General features: G+C 41.9%; 2 protein-coding genes across 6 annotated transcripts in view; one reads left to right on the top strand and one right to left on the bottom strand.

The window, feature by feature from the left end:
- The window catches only part of LOC140118225 (interleukin-1 receptor type 1-like), a 73,942-nt gene extending 51,667 nt beyond the window's left edge, over positions 1 to 22,275 (top strand). For all 5 annotated transcript variants that reach the window (XM_072135858.1, XM_072135860.1, XM_072135857.1 and 2 more), the window contains 8 exons: positions 8,966 to 9,149; positions 10,683 to 10,851; positions 14,343 to 14,408; positions 15,921 to 16,044; positions 16,845 to 16,990; positions 18,659 to 18,802; positions 20,449 to 20,610; positions 21,383 to 22,275. In XM_072135858.1, coding sequence (XP_071991959.1) covers positions 8,966 to 9,149; positions 10,683 to 10,851; positions 14,343 to 14,408; positions 15,921 to 16,044; positions 16,845 to 16,990; positions 18,659 to 18,802; positions 20,449 to 20,610; positions 21,383 to 21,741 — 1,354 coding nt within the window. In that variant the 3' untranslated portion in view covers positions 21,742 to 22,275. The remainder of the gene's footprint in view (positions 1 to 8,965; positions 9,150 to 10,682; positions 10,852 to 14,342; positions 14,409 to 15,920; positions 16,045 to 16,844; positions 16,991 to 18,658; positions 18,803 to 20,448; positions 20,611 to 21,382) is intronic.
- The window catches only part of RPL31 (ribosomal protein L31), a 435,376-nt gene that overhangs the window by 391,701 nt on the left and 21,361 nt on the right, over positions 1 to 22,314 (bottom strand). The window lies entirely within an intron of this gene.

Here is a 22,314-nt window from a genome sequence, read left to right as displayed (position 1 = left end):
ATTTGATTTCTGGTTGATCTGCTGGTGGCTGTAGTTTCTGCAGTGCATGTACTTGCCAATTCTGAGCAATTTGTAGTGAGACTTGCGACCGCTGTGTTCTGCGCTTAGTGGCGCACATATCCATAGCAAAGGCTGAAGTGGCAAAATTCAGTAGGGGTTGGATTTCTATTAGGCAATAACTCAGTGTCATCTCATCCGGCATAGTACTGTGCTTCCTTTGATACTTGGCTAGAAAATAGCCATAGGAGAATACAAACAGCTTCTTGAAGCCTACAGTAGCGTTCTATATATTTGATTTCTGGTTGATCTGCTGGTGGCTGTAGTTTCTGCAGTGCATGTACTTGCCAATTCTGAGCAATTTGTAGTGGGACTTGCGACCGCTGTGTTCTGCGCTTAGTGGCGCACATATCCATAGCAAAGGCCGAAGTGGCAAAATTCAGTAGGGGTTGGATTTCTATTAGGCAATAACTCAGTGTCATCTCATCCGGCATAGTACTGTGCTTCCTTTGATACTTGGCTAGAAAATAGCCATAGGAGAATACAAACAGCTTCTTGAAGCCTACAGTAGCGTTCTATATATTTGATTTCTGGTTGATCTGCTGGTGGCTGTAGTTTCTGCAGTGCATGTACTTGCCAATTCTGAGCAATTTGTAGTGAGACTTGCGACCGCTGTGTTCTGCGCTTAGTGGCGCACATATCCATAGCAAAGGCTGAAGTGGCAAAATTCAGTAGGGGTTGGATTTCTATTAGGCAATAACTCAGTGTCATCTCATCCGGCATAGTACTGTGCTTCCTTTGATACTTGGCTAGAAAATAGCCATAGGAGAATACAAACAGCTTCTTGAAGCCTACAGTAGCGTTCTATATATTTGATTTCTGGTTGATCTGCTGGTGGCTGTAGTTTCTGCAGTGCATGTACTTGCCAATTCTGAGCAATTTGTAGTGGGACTTGCGACCGCTGTGTTCTGCGCTTAGTGGCGCACATATCCATAGCAAAGGCCGAAGTGGCAAAATTCAGTAGGGGTTGGATTTCTATTAGGCAATAACTCAGTGTCATCTCATCCGGCATAGTACTGTGCTTCCTTTGATACTTGGCTAGAAAATAGCCATAGGAGAATACAAACAGCTTCTTGAAGCCTACAGTAGCGTTCTATATATTTGATTTCTGGTTGATCTGCTGGTGGCTGTAGTTTCTGCAGTGCATGTACTTGCCAATTCTGAGCAATTTGTAGTGAGACTTGCGACCGCTGTGTTCTGCGCTTAGTGGCGCACATATCCATAGCAAAGGCCGAAGTGGCAAAATTCAGTAGGGGTTGGATTTCTATTAGGCAATAACTCAGTGTCATCTCATCCGGCATAGTACTGTGCTTCCTTTGATACTTGGCTAGAAAATAGCCATAGGAGAATACAAACAGCTTCTTGAAGCCTACAGTAGCGTTCTATATATTTGATTTCTGGTTGATCTGCTGGTGGCTGTAGTTTCTGCAGTGCATGTACTTGCCAATTCTGAGCAATTTGTAGTGGGACTTGCGACCGCTGTGTTCTGCGCTTAGTGGCGCACATATCCATAGCAAAGGCCGAAGTGGCAAAATTCAGTAGGGGTTGGATTTCTATTAGGCAATAACTCAGTGTCATCTCATCCGGCATAGTACTGTGCTTCCTTTGATACTTGGCTAGAAAATAGCCATAGGAGAATACAAACAGCTTCTTGAAGCCTACAGTAGCGTTCTATATATTTGATTTCTGGTTGATCTGCTGGTGGCTGTAGTTTCTGCAGTGCATGTACTTGCCAATTCTGAGCAATTTGTAGTGAGACTTGCGACCGCTGTGTTCTGCGCTTAGTGGCGCACATATCCATAGCAAAGGCCGAAGTGGCAAAATTCAGTAGGGGTTGGATTTCTATTAGGCAATAACTCAGTGTCATCTCATCCGGCATAGTACTGTGCTTCCTTTGATACTTGGCTAGAAAATAGCCATAGGAGAATACAAACAGCTTCTTGAAGCCTACAGTAGCGTTCTATATATTTGATTTCTGGTTGATCTGCTGGTGGCTGTAGTTTCTGCAGTGCATGTACTTGCCAATTCTGAGCAATTTGTAGTGGGACTTGCGACCGCTGTGTTCTGCGCTTAGTGGCGCACATATCCATAGCAAAGGCCGAAGTGGCAAAATTCAGTAGGGGTTGGATTTCTATTAGGCAATAACTCAGTGTCATCTCATCTGGCATAGTACTGTGCTTCCTTTGATACTTGGCTAGAAAATAGCCATAGCAATAGGATAGCATTGTTTGGTTTTAAAAACTCAAAAAAAAACAAAAAACACAAAAAAAAAAAAAAAACACAAAAAAAAAAAAAAAAAAGTAAAAAAAAAAATAAAGTTATAACTCTCATTTTAAAAATGTTTAACCCGAGGGCTAGGGGTAGAGGACGAGGGCGGGGACGTGGGCGTCCAACTACTGCAGGGGTCAGAGGCCGTGGTCCTGGGCGGGGTGAGACACCACCTGCTGATGAGGGAGCAGGGGAACGCCGCAGAGCTACACTCCCTAGGTTCATGTCTGAAGTTACTGGGACTCGTGGTAGAGCACTGTTGAGGCCAGAACAGTGCGAACAGGTGATGTCGTGGATTGCTGACAATGCTTCGAGCAATTTGTCCACCACCAGTCAGTCTTCCACGCAGTCCACCCATGTCACCGAAATCGCCACTCCTCCAGCTCCTGCACCTCAGCCTCCTCCCCCCCAGTCTGCCCCCTCCCAGGAAAATTTGGCATTTGAACCGGCATACTCTGAGGAACTGTTTTCTGGACCCTTCCCACAGTCACAAACCACTTGTCCGGTTGCTGCTGAGCAATTTTCCGATGCCCAGGTTTTCCACCAGTCACAGTCTGTGGGTGATGATGACCTTCTTGACGTAGTGGAAGTGTGTAAAGAGGTGTCCGACGATGAGGAGACACGGTTGTCAGACAGTGGGGAAGTTGTTGTCAGGGCAGGAAGTCCGAGGGGGGAGCAGACTGAGGGATCGGAGGATGATGAGGTGACAGACCCAAGCTGGGTTGAGAGGCCGGGTGAACACAGTGCTTCTGAGACGGAGGAGAGTCCTCGACCTGAACAGGTTGGAAGAGGCAGTGGTGGGGCCAGACGGAGAGGCAGGGCCAGAGCTGGTGCATCAGCGCCACTGTCAACTAGTGAAGCTCCCGTGGTGAGGGCTCTTGCGGCGAGGGCTAGATCTTCAGAAGTGTGGAGGTTCTTTAAGGAAACACCGGATGACCGACGGACTGTGGTGTGCAACATTTGCCAAACCAGGCTCAGCAGGGGTTCCACCACTACTAGCTTAACTACCACCAGTATGCGCAGGCATATGAATGCTAAGCACCCCACTCAGTGGCAACAAGCCCGTTCACCTCCGGCCGTGCACACCACTGCTCCTTCCCCTGTGTCAGCTGCTAGTCAGCCCCCTGCCCAGGACCCTGGCACAAAAACCCCATCGTCGCCTCCACGATCCTCCACAGCATCCACCAGCGTTCAGCTCTCCATACCCCAGACGCTGGAGCGGAAACGCAAATATAGTGCAACCCACCCGCACGCCCAAGCCCTTAATGTGCACATCTCCAGATTGCTTAGCCTGGAGATGCTGCCCTATAGGCTAGTAGAGACCGAGGCCTTTCGCAACCTCATGGCGGCGGCCGCCCCTCGGTATTCGGTCCCCAGCCGCCACTACTTTTCCCGATGTGCCGTCCCAGCCCTGCACCAGCACGTGTCAGACAACATCATCCGTGCCCTGACCAACGCCGTTTCTGACAAGGTCCACCTGACCACGGACACGTGGACGAGTGCTGCCGGGCAGGGCCACTATATATCGCTGACGGCACATTGGGTTAACTTGGTGGAGGCTGGGACCGAGTCTGACCCTGGGGCTGCTCATATACTGCCGACGCCGAGGATTGCGGGGCCTACCTCGGTCCAGGTGTTTCAGGCCTACTATGCCTCCTCCTCCTCCCACCCCTCCTCCACCTCCTCCTCCGAACTACCATCCGTGGGCACGGCGCCATCAGTCGGTAGCTCTAGGCACAGCAGCAGTGCCGTCGCTAAGCGACAGCAGGCGGTGCTCAAACTGCTGAGCCTAGGCGACAAAAGGCACACCGCCCAAGAGCTATTACAGGGCATCACGGCGCAGACTGATCTGTGGCTGGCACCGCTGAACCTCAAGCCGGGAATGGTTGTGTGTGACAACGGCCGTAACCTGGTGGCGGCTCTGCAACTCGGCAGACTGACACATGTGCCATGCCTGGCCCATGTGTTAAATCTGATAGTGCAGCGTTTCCTCAAGACATACCCCAATCTGTCTGATTTGCTCACGAAGGTGCGCCGCATCTGTGCGCATTTCAGGAAGTCCAGCCCAGATGCTGCCACTCTCAGGGCAGCGCAGCGCCGCCTCCAACTGCCCGCTCACCGACTGTTGTGCGACGTGCCCACGAGGTGGAATTCAACACTGACCATGTTATCCAGAGTTTACCAGCAGCGCAGAGCGATTGTAGACTGCCAGATGTCAACTTCCACCAGAACTGGTAGTCAGGTCAGTCAGCTTCCTCAAGTCTACAATGAGGAGTGGACGTGGATGTCTGATATCTGTCAGGTGCTGAGTAACTTTGAGGAGTCAACACAGATGGTCAGTGGCGATGCCGCCATCATCAGCCTCACCATCCCGCTGCTTGGCCTGTTGAAAAACTCTCTGGTCAGCATGAAGTCGGAAGCTTTGCGCTCGTCACAAGAGACGGGGGAAGAATATTCCCTTGTTGATAGCCAAAGCACCCTGAGGTCTGTTTCTCAGCGCATATCGGAGGAGGTGGAGGTGGAGGAGGATGAGGAGGAAGAGGAGGAGAATGTTGGCGAGACACAAGAGGGGACCATTGTTGAGTCCTTCACTGTTCAGCGTGTATGGGCAGAAGAAGAGGAGTTGGAGGAGTTGGAGGAGGAGGAAATGGACAGTCAGGCCAGTGAGGGGAGTGAATTCTTACGCGTTGGTACTCTGGCGCATATGGCAGATTTCATGCTAGGCTGCCTATCCCGTGACCCTCGCGTTCAAAGAATTTATTCCAGCACCGATTACTGGGTGTTCACTCTCCTGGACCCACGGTACAAGCAAAATCTTCCCACTCTCATCCCTGGAGAGGAAAGGAGTGTGAGAATGCATGAATACCAGCAGGCCCTGGTGCACAAGCTGAAACAGTATTTCCCTTCTGACAGCGCTAGCGGCAGAGTGCGTAGTTCTGCGGGACAAGTAGCGAGGGAGAGTAGGCGAGCAGGCAGCTTGTCCAGCACTGGCAAGGGTACGCTTTACAAGGCTTTTGCCAGCTTTATGTCACCCCAGCAAGACACTGTCACCTGTCCCCAGTCTCGGCAGAGTAGGGCTGATCTTTACCGAAAGATGGTGAGGGAGTACGTAGCTGACCATACCATCGTCCTAAATGATCACACAGCTCCCTACAACTACTGGGTTTCAAAGCTGGACATGTGGCACGAACTGGCGCTGTACGCCTTGGAGGTTCTTGCCTGCCCTGCCGCTAGCGTCTTGTCCGAGCGGGTTTTCAGTGCAGCTGGTGGCATCATCACCGATAAGCGTACACGCCTGTCGACTGACAGCGCTGACAGGCTGACGCTTATTAAAATGAATAAAGGCTGGATTTCTCAGAATTTCCAATCTCCACCAGGTGAAGGAAGCTCAACCTGAATAATTGATCCACTCCTCCTCCTCCTCCTCATTTTCCTCCTTCTCCTCCTCTTTGTACAGTAAAGCAGAGGAAAATGGCTATTTTTTGACAGGGCCCACTGGCTCTTGCTATAGTACTTCATGCATTTAATTTTTCTGGAGGGCCACCTACCCGGTCCTCTGTTTGAAACAATTTTTGTGAGTGCCACATACAGGCACTCAATCTATTCCATTTTTCTGGAGGGCCACCTACCCGGTCCTCTGTTTTAAAAAATTTTTGGGACTGCCACATACAGGCACTCAATCTATTCCATTTTACTGCAGGGCCACCTACCTGCTCCTGTGGTTTGAACAATTTTTGGGACTGCCACATACAGGCACTCAATCTATTCCATTTTACTGCAGGGCCACCTACCTGCTCCTCTGGTTTGAACAATTTTTGGGACTGCCACATACAGGCACTCAATCTATTCCATTTTACTGCAGGGCCACCTACCTGCTCCTCTGGTTTGAACAATTTTTGGGACTGCCACATACAGGCACTCAATCTATTCCATTTTACTGGAGGGCCACCTACCTGCTCCTCTGGTTTGAAACATTTTTGGGACTGCCACATACAGGCACTCAATCTATTCCATTTTACTGCAGGGCCACCTACCTGCTCCTCTGGTTTGAACAATTTTTGGGACTGCCACATACAGGCACTCAATCTATTCCATTTTACTGGAGGGCCACCTACCTGCTCCTCTGGTTTGAAACATTTTTGGGACTGCCACATACAGGCACTCAATCTATTCCATTTTACTGCAGGGCCACCTACCTGCTCCTCTGGTTTGAACAATTTTTGGGACTGCCACATACAGGCACTCAATCTATTCCATTTTACTGCAGGGCCACCTACCTGCTCCTCTGGTTTGAACAATTTTTGGGACTGCCACATACAGGCACTCAATCTATTCCATTTTACTGCAGGGCCACCTACCTGCTCCTCTGGTTTGAACAATTTTTGGGACTGCCACATACAGGCACTCAATCTATTCCATTTTACTGCAGGGCCACCTACCTGCTCCTCTGGTTTGAACAATTTTTGGGACTGCCACATACAGGCACTCAATCTATTCCATTTTACTGGAGGGCCACCTACCTGCTCCTCTGGTTTGAAACATTTTTGGGACTGCCACATACAGGCACTCAATCTATCCCATTTTACTGGAGGGCCACCTACCTGCTCCTCTGGTTTGAAAAATGTTTTGGACTGCCACATACAGGCACTATCCAAATTAAATTGTCTCCATAGCAGCCTCCACACGTTGTCTCCATTGCTACCTCCAAAAGTCGTCCATATAGCTGCCTCCATACATCGTCCCTTTATCAAACGAGGTGTGTCAGGCAGAAATTTGGGTTGTTTTCATGGATTCCACATCAAAGTTGTTAACTTTGTCACCACCCTGCTGTGTAATCCCCAAAATATACTGGCAAACTTTTACCATTTAGGGATATTATTTCAGCGCTTCTTGCGCATCTGTTTACATTCCCCTCACCCGCCATATCCTAAACTTATAAGAACGCTACTACACTTGATCTTATACAAAAGGTTCTTAGAAGTGCTGTTTGGGGAGTAGCCTAGAGACAGGGGCTTGGATTGGCGAAAGCTCGCCTGGCAGCGGAACGCCAGCTCCATGCGCATCATGCGCTTCTTGCGCATCTGTTTACATTCCCCTCACCCGCCATATCCCAAACTTATAAGAACGCTACTACACTTAACTTGGTGCAGGCTGGGACCGAGTCTGACCCTGGGGCTGGTCATATACTGCCGACGCAGAGAATTGCGGGGCCTACCTCGGTCCAGGTCTCAAAGGCCTACTATACCTCCTCCCACCCCTCCTCCACCTCCTCCTCCTCCGAATTACCATCCGTGGGCATGGCGCCATCAGTCGGTAGCTCTAGGCACAGCAGCAGTGCCGTCGCTAAGCGACAGCAGGCGGTGCTGAAACTGCTGAGCCTAGGCGATAAAAGGCACACCGCCCAAGAGCTATTACAGGGCATTCCACATCAAAGTTGTTAACTTTGTCGCCACCCTGCTGTGTAATCCCCAAAATATACTTGCAAACTTTTACCATTTAGGGATATTATTTCAGCGCTTCTTGCGCATCTGTTTACATTCCCCTCACCCGGCATATCCTAAACTTATAAGAACGCTACTACACTTGATCTTATACAAAAGGTTCTTAGAAGTGCTGTTTGGGGAGTAGCCTAGAGACAGGGGCTTGGATTGGCGAAAGCTCGCCTGGCAGCGGAGCGCCAGCTCCATGCCAAGATCCAACTAACATAGTTTTAACTGCAGCACCTTTAATCTACTACTAGTTCACTGCCTCCATACATGGTCCCCTTATCAAACGAGCTGTGTCAGGCAGAATTTTGGGTTGTTTTCATGGCTTCCATGTTAACTTTGTCGCCACCCTGCTGTGTAATCCACAAAATATACTGGCAAACTTTTATCATGTACCGATATTATTTGAGCGCTTCTTGCTCACCTCCTTTGGTTCCTCTCTGCCACCCATTGGTTTGAAGCCTGAGTCCATTTAGGGTATGTCGCCATGCCACTCTCTAGCCTGCTGCCGCTGCCTCTGCATGCCGTCCCCTATAGTGTCAGGGTCAATTATTGGATGTTTTAGATGCTATCTAGCTTCATTCTGTCACTCTGTCATGGCCATGCTGTTGCCCATAATTTTGGCATAATGGTGCGATTATGCAGCCTCAGAGGCATCCATGCATGCTGCCCCTGCTGTTTCCTGTCCATTTCCGTGGTGTTTCCATCCTTTTCTGAGGTTCCCAGGTGTTTGGCCAAGCTTCCCTGTGCAGAGCCTTGGTCCCCTTGAAAAATGCTCGAGTCTCCCATTGACTTCAATGGGGTTCGTTATTCGAGACGAGCACTCGAGCATCGGGAAAAGTTCGTCTCGAATAACGAGTACCCGAGCATTTTAGTGTTCGCTCATCTCTAATCTTGATCTAATATTGTATTTTCTTTGCATTCAGAAAATGACCAGCTGAAACTTTACTAGTGGAGTGAACAGTTCAATACTTGTATAACGTAGTTATGTAGTCAACCACTCTAATATTTACTAGAAAGTTCTGTTAATTATTTAGGTTATGATAAATCTATGTTGAGGGATAGATAGATAGATAGATAGATAGATAGATAGATAGATACATATGTATGTTGTAACTTTTTCTTTGTGGTACTCATCCGTCTTTTACACACAGAAACTCAACAATGTGCATAAAGAAGATTAGAAGAGTCGTGGTATTTAATTATGATGACGGTCTCTGCTATAATCATTCAATTAAATTTCGAAGTGAAATAACCTTAACAACATCCCTTACCATTGAATGCCCATTCTTAGACAACTATGGCAATTACTGGAAGATACCAGTCAAATGGTTTAAGGTACTATTATTATTATTGTTTTACATTTCTTTTTAACTTCATGTACTGATGTAGCTGGTAAAAAATAGACAGTGAATTTGAGTTAATACTACATGCCCCAAATGGTGTTAAAGGATATCTACCATCAAAATCAAGCATGGTAAACCAGGGACACTACTCATAGACACAGGTTCCGTGACTAATATTCTTATTTGTTATCCATGGCCTCATTTCTTTTAAAATTATGCTAATAAGCTTTTAGGACTCTTAAGTGATATCAGAGCCCATCCGTCCTGTAGCGTTACAGCTGTTACAGTGTGCAGCAACACTTCCCCCTGACACTTTGTGCTGAAACTTCCTCTGCTTCAGTGAGATTACATCAGGCAGATGGAGGGGGGAAGTGCTGGAAAAAGCAGGTGGCCAGTGAAACAAAACTTTAAAATGTTAACCCAAAGAAGAAGAGCTTGTTTGGGGAGCAACTAGGCGGAGCACAGTCTCACCGCTGTCCACAGAATACAATAAAATACAATAAAAAGTCAATGTTTGAATCTTCAAATGAACTTTTCAAATGAACAATTCTATCCGATTAAAGGCTAATCTCACCACTCCAGTATATTCAGAAATGGAAGACCTTTGGTGTTGCTTTGTGCATTAGTCCCAATATATGATCCTTAAAGTCAGGTATCAAACCACCTTGTCCGAAACCTGTCATGGGCCCAATATAAAAGGAACAAAAAGATTGTGCAGATCAACAAAGTATAAGGATAAAAATGTTTATTTTTATTCTTTATCGATCTGCACAATCGATTTGTTCCATTTATATAGGATCCATGGCAGGTTTCGGACAGGACGGTGAAACAGTCTAACAGCCCGTGAAGTTGCAGCAGGGAGGGGGCCCACCAGGGCCCTTCAGGCTCATTATATGCATTTTAAAAGTAGATTTTAAAAGAAAGAGGCCATGGATAACAAATATAAGAAAATTACCATAGTCATTGTTATTGGATCTGTGTGTAAGTGTCGCTGGTTTATGTATGCTTGATTTTGATGGTAGGTGCTGTAGCATCTTTCCATGTGACAGCCTTACACCCATGTACCTGTGTGTCTGACAAAGGCCGTTTAGGCAGAAACGTCAGTTTGTCATCATTTTCAAGTTGTACCAATAAAAATATTCTTGCATCCAACAAGATTGTTGTGCACAGTCTCCTGAAGCATACGTACAAGGGGTTGGATCCCTAGACTGCAACACACAAACACAGTGGACTGCAGATGGTCCTACTACTATTTTGATTACTACCCACCAATCTAATATTGATTACTTATCCTAAGGATCCTAACTGCTTTGAGACCACAATACCAGAACTTCCTGTGGATTTAATGAAATGACAAATGAATTTATATCACTGGAAAATCCTCATCATGTACTCAAATTCATGATGTGACTTCAATCTTTCTTGCTCAAAATGCCAATGACCATGAAAATCACGCCTTATAGAAACAGGATATTTCTTTTCTTTTTTATTTATGATGAAAAATGATTTATTTTTTTGTATGCAGGAATGTGAGCCATTGGATCTAGATAGTGGTCACTATGGAACAGCGCCTAAAGCCTTGATTGTCAAAAACTTGTCCACAGAAGACAGTGGGAATTACACATGTGAAGTGCCATTTATTTACAATGGTGTAACTTATAAACTCTCCCGGACAATGGAGCACACTATTTTAGGTAACTATAAATATGAACTACATTGTTAATAGATGTTTTATTTGGAAATGAGAAGGCTTACGTTTATGAGTGCTTAGTATCTTTACTTTGCTGTGAATATGTAAATTGGTGTGAAAAAGCATTTGCCCCATTCCTGATTTCTTAATCTTTTGGATGTTTGTCACACTTAAAGAATAACTGTAAAGGTTTTTTATTTTTCACAAATCAATAGATCTTGGGATGTAAAACAACTTTGCCTATTATCTTTGTTACCTGTATTCAGAGGTTTATTTGCTATAGCCCTCAGATTACATAATTGCTGCAGGAGCTGCTTCCACTCCCTCTGCTGATAAGTCCTGGAGTCCGTAGATTTGTTTATCTGATATTTATCAGATGGATTAATGGGAGGGGAGGAGGTGCTTCTTCCTGCTAACAGGGGAGGAGGACATTTGACAGTGTATGAAGCAGTGCTGGATGTGTGAATGCAAATGTCTCCTGCACAGAATAGTGAGGTACAAGATGTTCCCTGTTCCCCATCAGTCCCTCCATCCCAGTCTGATTCTACAGAACTTTGTCTTTACATCTCTTGTTGCTTCCTTTCCTCACCTGATCATCGGCAGTATCAGCTCTGTGCAGATAAGCTATTAACCCTTAGTGCTTACAAAGCACAGGATATAGACTCCATGTACTAATGAAATAACCAAAACTGAGACAAAACATATGACCTCTAATGATTATGTAGTAAAAAAATCACTGAGATGCCCTGTCTATTCATATGGGAGTGTTCACTCACAAATGCCGAAGAACAACCAAATATGAGAAAATGAGAAAAACAACTTTCTCTTTTTCACATAAAATATATACTTTTTATTAACATGATCATTTAAAAATTACAACATTTAGGATTTGATGACTGGCCACAACAAAAATCGGAGCTCACAGAGACATACACGTTAATAACTGAATGAGCCAACTAGTTTAAACCTTCTCAATGTAGCTGCATCATATAATAAGCATCAAAGATATCAAATCAATACAACAGATAGCGGCAAATGTCAGTAAAGTACAAAAAGAGTTGTAAACACTACAAATATATTAGAGGTAAAAAGCTGTTATACACATACCAACAAGTAGTTTGTGTCCCCGGGCATCTTCCCCAACACGTGTTTCAGCATGCTAGCCTTTCTCAAAGGTTCATGTACTAATGATTTCTACCACTTATTACATGTTCCCTGCTCCTCCATATGATGGAAGCTGTCAGGCTGTCACCATATACATCCTGTATGTGCACTGCAGTGTTTAGTGGGTTACTTGTGGGAAACAAAATCGATTTAATGTTTAATTACTTTGAGAGAACACAAGGCATTATGGGATCTGTGGGCAAGCTAACTGGCCTCAACTTGAGGGCATAGACAGACAGACTTTAGTCTTCGTCCACTTCACCTCAATGAGAAAGTTTTTTGTTTAACACTTTCACAACAGAAAATGGCATAACTTTGGAAAGAAAAGGACGAGCAGCACAAAATAGGCCTCTTTTTATTTTATTTGTTTATTTTCAAAGGAATCACATATAATAATTTGGTACAATTACTATAACTTTACTGTTACACTTTAAATGTTTCAGATCACCAGACATACAAGTAAATACAAAATACAGGGTCATGTGTGAAAAAGTAATTGTCCCTTACAATATAAATCATATGTGCTTCATTAGCCTCAGTCAGGCCAATTCTTGAGCTAGTAAGCATTGAAAAAGGACCTTTTTGTGAAGTAGACCAAAAGATGGTCATAATTTAGACATCATGGCAAGATACACTGAACTGTGGTGAACCTTCCCAGGAGTAGTCAGTTGTTAAAAAATGAACTCAAGAGTGCAGCCGAAACACACAAAAAAGCATCCAAAGAACTTCATGTCTCACTTGCCTCAGTTAAGGTCAGTGTCCATGACCCCACCATGAGTAAGAGAGTGGGCAGAAATTGTCTTTATGACAGACTTCAAGATGAAGACTACTGTGGTGCAAAAAGAGCATAAAGGCTCATCTCAGTGTTGTTAGAAAACATCTTAATGATCCCCAAGACTTTTAGGAAAAGACTGGGGAGACAAATATGTTGGTTTTTGGAATGTGTAACTCCCATTACATCTCACGTAGAAGCAACACATCAGTTCAAGAAAAGAAAATCAGTAAAACGTGGTGGTGGTGGTTGTATGATCGTTTTGCTGTTTTGCTGCTTCAGGACTTGGTAGATTTGCAGTGATAAATGGAACCAGGAATTCTGCAGTCTACCAACAAATCCTGAAGGAGAATATTAGGCCATCTGTTTGTGACCTCAAATTGATGCACACTTGGGTTATGCAGCAGGGCAATGATCCAAAAAAAATCATTAAGTCCACCACTAAATGGCTTAAGAACAACTAAAATTAAGACCTATTAGTGGTCTAATCAAAGTCCTGACCTTAATCAGATTAAAATGATGTGGCATCATCTCAAAAGAGGGATTCATGCCCGGATTCATGCCCCAATGTGGGTGAATACAACAATTCTGCAAATCTAAGTGACTAAAATTCCTCCTGGATGTTGTAAAAGATTCGCAGTTATCGCAAACGCTGGACTTAAGTTGTTGTTGCTAAGGTGGCCTAACCAATTATTAGGTTTCAGGAACAATTACTTTTTCACAAAGTGCCCTGTATCTTTTGTTGCTGTGAAATTTAATCCTCAACATCCTTTGAACCACATCTATTTTTCTCTAAGCAATGTTTAGTGAGGTTGAAAAAGCGTCTAAGGGCCAGGCCAAACCTCATTTTTTTATCAGTTACATCAACTTCTGTGAAGCAAAACCAAGAATAACATATCTTTCCACTTTACCTGGTTTTATTTACTAATCTTTCTTTAGTATCTATGGGGGAGATTTATCAGTGCTTTTTCACCATTTTTCTGGCTTAAAAGCACTGAAATATGCAATAGATTGTGATTATTTTGGTGACTATGCCATCTTCATGCCATGTCGACATGAAGGGGCACGGCTGCCAGTGGACCGGGCCGGCATGGAGCGTTCCTGTGCACTTTTAAAAAATCTGCAAACATGTTCAGAGGTTTTTACTCAGAACTACACCACCTCTGACCTGGTGTAGTTTTGCCAACAGTGCAGCATAGCCGGCGGACACATCATAATTTCTAAGCCTTATGATGTATCTGCCGTGGTGGTGCGGCTGTATCATGGAATGGTGGCGTATGAGAAATCTCCCCCTATCTGTCTTTCTATAGTATGTGTATGTGCATAATGCAGAAGATTTAGGCATTTTGTTATGTAATGAACATGCCAAATGACCAGGCAAGTTCAACTCTGTTAAATCTGTTTATGAAATTACAGGTAATAGAAGCTTCTCCTAACATTCTGTTTTTTGTTGAAAAAGTAAGTTCCTTGAACACTTGGTGGAGAGTATGCTTCCATATGGTTCTAGAGGGACTAGGGAGGGTAGTACAATATTGATGCTGTTTTTTTTTAATTTTTAGATTTAGAAAAAGATCCTGAACCTGTGATGTTATATCCCAAAAATGACATTATAGAGGTAGAATTAGGTAAGTTATTGTCAAGATCTAATAACAAAAATAACTATTTTTCTAGCTGGATCTCATTTTTTCTGCTGCCCACCATAAGTTCCAACAACTGCAAAAGTTAAAAACTATGGGTTCAGTCAAATCACAACTGCCCCGATCTCTTTTTCGGCAGGTGGTGTACCCCTGAGGTGATAGACTCAACTTGCCTTATGGTAGGTGCACCCCTGTGCTCAACTGCCCAGAGTTTGAGTATAAGAGAACCTCCTTTTCATCCAGGAAAGAAACCAAAGTATCATTTAGACTGGAACTCCAGACATTACTAAAGTTCAAAGCTTTGTTGTGAGATGAAATCCTGAGCAGTAAAAGGAAAGTTACATCACTGAGAATCTGAATAAGATACTACGGTAGTCATAGCAAAGTTCAACAGTATACTAGCAGCTCAGATAAAGTGCTGGCTTGTTGAAGGAACTACTAGTTTCTTACCACTTTTCAGATTTGTGTAAAAATCATTGCTAACAAAAAGCACAACCAGGAATTTTTAAACTCCCATGAATTTTGTGGGGCCCCCATGAACATTAGTTTCCCATCTTATTCTACTATTCTATATATTAGATTCTATATACAGTACTATTCTAGATATTGCAAACAAATATTTACAACTATCATGGGACCTAGGCTAAGAGATTGTGTCTTCCCCAACCTTTTTTAGCACATAAATAACAGTAATATAATAAGAACGGTTTTACAGAACCTATAACAATAATTTTCAGTACAGCTGTGTCGTCCTTCATGGTTGCATAAATACCAGAGTTTTGAATTTGATACAGATACCTATTGTAGTATCACAATATTATTACCATAGATAATAATACTTTGCAATGAAAAAAAATGAAATCTTATTGGATATCTGACACAGTAGTGAAAAGGTTGCTGGATTTACACCAGCAATAATTCCATAGCCAACTCCATTATAATGCATTGTCTTCTGAATTTTGATTTTCGAATTGTACGGGTGGATATTTCACACTGATATCCACAGAAATAAGTCACTTATGTCACTTATTTGCTACAGATGAAAAATCTGCAGTGATAATTCTAAAACTGATTTTTTGTGCAATGTGTGTATGGGATTGTCATATATCCCACACACGACACTGCTACTGGATTTTGTTGCAGATCTGTAGTGTGGAAAAGCTTTGCGGCATGCTTTAGTTTTTACAGAAAAGCCTTTAATTTATGACACATTATTATATGTAATCTAAAGCTTGTCCTTTAATCTAATATATAAAGCTGAGTGTATGTGTTTGCGTGTATGTATGCATTTATGTATGTCTGCTAAAGGAATCTGCATCGCTGCATTTACAATACCAAATTGCCACAGCCGTTCTCTGTGACTCAAGCAAATATCTCATAGATCATCATAGGCAACCCATCAGACACGTATGCCCATGACTATGCCTTGTATGACCATAGCTTGCTGGATTCTTCATTATGTTCTTTTTGAATGGTCTAATAGGAGTCTAACTTTTTTAGGAACCCCTATTACGCTTAGCTGTAGAGCATTATTCAATGGAAGTACTCTTTTGTTCTGGACTTTTAATGAATCCCTTATATCAGACTATGCTGGAGAAGACAGAGTTATAACAGGAGATCCAGAGTAAGTAGTTCATTAATTGAAAATATGTTTTCTACATTTATAGTTTGTTAGACTGGATTTAAAATTTCTTACATTTATCCTAAGTTATAATGGTGTAATATATTATTCCTATATTTCTATAGAGCATTATTCATTCACTACAGCACTTGCGTGTTGCCTAAAAATAATACCTATTTATTTCTTTGGGAATTACAGACTTCAGTTGCTTGAAAGGTAGGCCAAGGGACTAGGAAGAGTAGACGGGTACAGTTATACTGCACAAGTTTAATACTGAACTATTATTTTCTGGTTAAAAATACAAAATCTCTCCGCAAAGACCATATGGTGTTATTGTGCACATATAGGAAAGTTATGGAAGGTCAACAGTCCCCATTTCAATTGCCTCTGCTCAGATGCAGGAACAATATCCCATTTTTGTTTCATTGAACACAATCATCATTAAGTCTCTAGCAGGCGATTAGTACTTGTTAGTCATTCATTAATTGGTTGAGTCATTACATACAATCTAATAAATGGCAGAAGGTTATAGTAGAGTGACAAATGGCCCTCCTTATGTATGGGGCCCCTGTTCAGCCTCACAAGATGTACCAATGGAATGTTGGCCTCTGCTAAATTCCCACATGGAGGACTGTTCATATAGGAAGCAAAACAAACAAAACATAGATGAATGCTCCCTTCCCCCTAAAAGTGGCTGTTCTTAACCCTGAAATTTAAATTCAGTATATGACTGTCTTAATGTCTTTATGTTTGATTCCTGCCTAACTTTTAAGAAAGTAATATAATATGCTGTCTTACCATAGTGAAACAGTAACAGAAGATGGGCTGCTACACTTCATAGATCTGAACTTTACCAAAGTTCTAGAAGAGGACTACAACAGAAAATTTTACTGTCACATGTTTTATACTACAAAAAGCATAAAGTTTTATGTTACAATCAAAAAGCCAGGTATGTACTGAACTCAGGTACTGTACGGAACACAAACCAATATCTTCAAGGTCTTAAGCTAGCAATAGTATTCTACCACTAATGTGTATGCAATGGAAGATAGTGGTCAGACAGTAGGTGTTCTCCTTAAGGAGAGATTGCCAATTAAGGCCACCCTAAAGGCATGTGGAGACTTAAAGCCATAGATGCTGCACTAGGGAATTCTAGGAAGTATGCAAATATGTTTTCCAAGGTGTTAAATGGAAGTCAATGCCTCCTTTTGCTACCTTGAAAGGCAGCCCCCTTAACATCAAGTATGACCTACAAGAAGTCTAAAAACATGATCTAGGATGAAGCCAAAACCAGTATATCTATTCCAGAATGAACAGACTCCCAACTGTAGACAGCTCTGTTTCGACCTGATTGGGTCTCCTTAGTACAGCGTAGGGTCAATAGCCTCTCACACAGTCCAAACAGTTCCCTACGCTGTACTGAGGAGACCCAATCAGGTTGAAACAGTGCTGTCTATAGTAGGGAGTCTGTTCCTTCTGGAATAGATATATTGGTTTTGGCTTAATCCCACATCATGTTTTTAGACTTCTTGTAAGTCATGCTTGATGTTAAGGGGGCTGCCTTTCAAGGTAGCAAAAGGAGGCATTGTTTTCCATTTAACACCTTGGAAAACATATTTGCAAACTTCCCATAGAAGAAAGTGAACGCACGTAGAAGCAAACATGCTCATATGCTATGACTAAGATTGTACAGTCTTTAGTGACTGGGCATTTTTAGCAACTTTTCGTAAGCGTCGGTTTTAGTTAAAAAGGTAATAAAAGTTTAAACTTTTTTTTTTCATTTTTATTTGGGGATAAAAGTGGAAAAAAAGATTTTTTAAATATGTATACTCTCGGGCAAACGGGGCGAGTGTGGCGATGCTTTTTGTAGTGTAGCGGAGAATTTTTTTATTATATGGGGAAATGCGAATGTATTTTTATGAATATTTATTAATATTTTGTTTGTGTGTTGTTACTTTATATTTCCACGATGAGGTGATAAAAGATCCCTGGGGGACATTCACTTTTTTTTTTCTTTTACTTTATTTTTTTTCTTTTACAATTTTTGCCCTGTAACTGAGGCATCTATAAAAGTCCCAGTTACAGGAGAAATGACTAGCTATGGCTGGGGATTCTGATCAGAGTTGTACTTGGTCTAATTAGACCCATGAGCTCTGTTTAACCCCTTTAGACCCGGCGAGCCTACAGAGTGTGATGCTGTGAGGTGTGGAGAAGTGGTACAGAACCGCATCTCCCATCTCACCCGGATACTGAAGCAAAACTGAAGCAACGTCTAAAGACTTTGCTGCAGACTCCGGACCTGCGCCCACTGATATCTAAAGTCAGCGGGCAGTCTGCAGGAAGTTAATGCTGGAGTGCTGTGAGAAACTGTTTTTGTTTGGTTACATGTAGAAGCAGTATTGGACTAAAAGATAAAGAGCAGTTGAATAGTTAGTCGATGTGGAACACAGTTGTTCACCAAGACTGTTATGTAAAGAGAGATATTTGAGTATACGAGTTAATTGAAAAAAAAGCCTATTTTTACATTTTTAGCCAGAGAATGTAATTTTTAACATCATAATGTTTTTTAATGGAATGGTCAATTTCTAATTGAGTATATTTTCTCTATTGTTCACAGATCCTAATTTACAAGGACTTTTAATTGCGGTCTTTTTGTCATTGTTCTTAGTCATTGTTATAGCTATCATCGCCATAAGAATTTTTAAAGTTGACATTGTCTTATGGTATCGAAGTTTCTGTTTGGCTAAAAGAGCTTCAAATGGTATGTATCATCTATTAATGTATACTCACTGTCAAAAACATAAGCACCATTGTGTGAATGCAAAGATGATATAGATGGATAGATAGATAGATAGATAGATAGATACTTGTAGAAATTTCAAACAGCACACTGTTAAAGATAAAGGGAAGGTGGGTGCAGGCTCACTGAGATCGGGCTACGGATCCTCCAGATACAAATGATGCAAGAAAATAAGCAGCACTCCAGGACGTCAGGTGTCAAAAGTGAAGCGGATGAAGTTTATTCCATGTTTAAAGGTACAGCATGGTACAGCAGCGACGTTTCGGCTTCAAGGAGCCTTGATAAACAAAACATGCAAAAACATGGAATAAACTTCATCCACTTCACTTTTGACACCTGGCGTCCTGGAGTGCTGCTTATTTTCGTGCATCATTTAGATAGATAGATAGGTAGATAGATAGGTAGGTAGATAGATAGGTAGATAGATAGGTAGGTAGATAGATAGGTAGATAGATAGGTAGATAGATAGGTAGATAGGTAGGTAGATAGATAGGGCCACCTTTAGACTGAAAATAAGATTAGATTGAACATGGAGACAGGCGGGCATATTATATCCTGCAGCACATTTGTCCACAGATGTTGCAGTTGGGTCTCATGATCCTGTACACCTAATGTTGCCAACGTTGGCATCACAGCTGTGACTACATTGTGTGTGGGCCAGGATTACCCTAATGAAATATGCCAGTGTGAAGTACTCCCATGATTTGAAAAACATGTGCCACTTGAGTGACTGATATAATCCCCCACACCATTGCCAATATTAAACCATTTACCACAATGACTCAACAATCAAAAACAATCCTTATAGTATTAAAGCAAGACCTGAGTTAGTTGTGAAAGGTGATATGGTTACTGTCAACATCAAACAAAGGTGACAGTGGCTGGTATTCAATGGTAAGACACATAATGGGAGCCATGACACCAAAATACCTTCTACTAAGATCCTGGACATATTAAAGGCAAAAGCAGGAGGAATGTATTACAGAAAACACCATCTCAGTTGTGGCAAACAAAATGGAGTGAGCTGCTTGTGCTTAATTCTCTCCAATAATGCTCTGTCTTGGCCTTTGAAGCCTGAATGAAATGTAGGTATAACACCCCTATAGCTATTTCAGAATGGCATAAATATCAAATGCTTTGTCATAACAATTATCCTACTTCTTATAGTCTAATGATGTGCACTCACTCTTGTCTGGGTATTATGCTAAGCTTGTAGTACCGGCATGTCTAGCAGTCAACAATCTTTCACCACTCTTCTTCCCACTTGTAGCCTACAGATGAGGAATCATATTTTACAAATAGTTCAATCGTGAGGACCTGGAGGACCTGTATTTTCAACAAGCTCGCCAATATTAAAAAGTATTTAATTTGCGATCATGTCCTAACATAAAGGTCATCTCGGACTGAGCTTGATCTATTTCTGAAAAATGTGTTGGGTAGTTCTTCCCAGGATTTCAATCCAGTCTCATTGCATTAAAAAAATTGTAATGACAATTAGTGGAGTCCTATGTCTTTTCCTGTCTTTTACTTTTAAAAACATAAAGAACTCCTATTTTACAATGCTGTAGTCTAATAATTTGTTCCTATTTATTTTTATACTATTGCAGATGGCAAAATGTATGATGCTTATGTAATATACCCAAAAAATTTCAGTGGCACAAGCTCTTATGAAATGGATATATTTGTACTGAAAGTGCTGCCTGAAGTTTTAGAGAAACAGTGTGCTTATCAATTGTTTATATTGGGACGAGACGACTTACCTGGCCAAGGCAAGTATTTTCACAGCTTATTGCGAATCAACATTAGTATACATACAAATATATATATATATATATATATATATATATATATATATGGAAAAATCACTCTTAAACATAGAAGACTAAAAAAAATAATAAATGGTTATCTTTACCATGGGGCTGGGTTGGTGTGGTACATCCACATCCTGAGAGGGCGACAGTTTTGTTGCACAGCCACTTCAGTACAGTAGTGAGTGGCTTTTGTTTAGAGGGATACTCCTGCGACTTAGGCCTCATTGTCTCTAACGTGTTTTAGGGCTAGCACAAGTCCCCATTTCTTTTTGTTGGCTTTTTCACAAAGCCGTAATTTCCACGAGCCGAGGTTTGAGTCGACTGCTGCAACAGATATAGCAGGTCATATTGCTTTTTGTTTTGTCATTGCCGAGGGAGCCATGGATTCATTTTAAACAGAGGCACTTGCAACACACAAAAAAGTATCAGGTACGTTGACTTTTCAGGCCTAATGTAAAGTCAGATTTTGTTTACTGGATGGAAGTTTTAATACAGAAATACAGTTAATTCTAAAGGATTTACCTACTTCTTTTATAAAAGTACACGGTAACACAATTCTAAAACACAAAACAACAATTATTATTTTAAAGTCAATATTACATATTTAGTCAAATTGTAGTATTATATTTGATAGGCTGGTCTACCGGTCTTGTTAAAAAAATGTGTTTTTTTACTAAATAAGTACATTAAAACAAATTTCTAATGTAGAATTATTTTGATGTGTTTTCAGCTCTCATGGACCTCGTAGATGAGACCATTTCACAAAGCAGAAGAGTGATTATTGTCCTAGGAAACATGTTCTGTGTAGATGAGTCTGACTTTGAACAGAAAATAGCCATGTATGATGCCTTAATTCGAAATAAAATCAAAGTAATTTTGATTGAAATAGAGAAGATAACAGACTATACAACCGTACCTGAATCCATAAAGTACATCAAACAGAAGCAAGGGGTTGTGCGATGGAAAGGAGAATTTACAGAAGATGCCCTTTCACCTAACACAAGATTCTGGAAAAATATCCGATATCAGATGCCTCCCACGCACCGATATTCTGACAGGGAACTACACTACATACATTCAGAAGACTGAACTGAATGAGTATTGGACAACATTCCGTTGCTTTTATCAGACTTTACATGTAGCATTATTTAAAAACATTTGAACTTTGCTTAGAGCTGCTCAGATGGACAAACATCCCCGTACACGTCTCTGCTATTCTCCACAGCGCATATGTAACTACATTGATTGTTACATATACTTTACAGCAAAGTCACTATTCCACAATATTGTACAGTTATTGCATATTTGTAGACTTGATATCTGATTGGATGGGATGTATATGCAAAATCAATTTAATTGTAGTTTACTGGTTACGTTAATTCATGTAACAGGAACCATACATTTTAGATGCATTTTACAAAAGATGTGTGCTGACTTCTACCTCTTTGTTAGAAATACTGTAAACATACCTCAGAAAGTAATGTCTAGGAATCTGTATGTAATATCAATACAGCTGACTGTGAAGCTTGGTAGAAATGTAAAGTTCCCACTTCTCATTTATTTGTTGATAGGATCCCAAACAACAGAAAACAAAGACATTAAATACTTTTGGTTGCACAGAAATGTATTCAGTACTTCATATTGGTCACCTATTTAAGGCTT

Source organism: Engystomops pustulosus, chromosome 2, assembly GCF_040894005.1.
Source record: "Engystomops pustulosus chromosome 2, aEngPut4.maternal, whole genome shotgun sequence".
Taxonomy (NCBI): domain Eukaryota; kingdom Metazoa; phylum Chordata; class Amphibia; order Anura; family Leptodactylidae; genus Engystomops; species Engystomops pustulosus.
The sequence above is the reverse complement of the archived record's forward strand: the minus strand, read 5'-3'. Positions and strand labels throughout refer to the sequence as shown.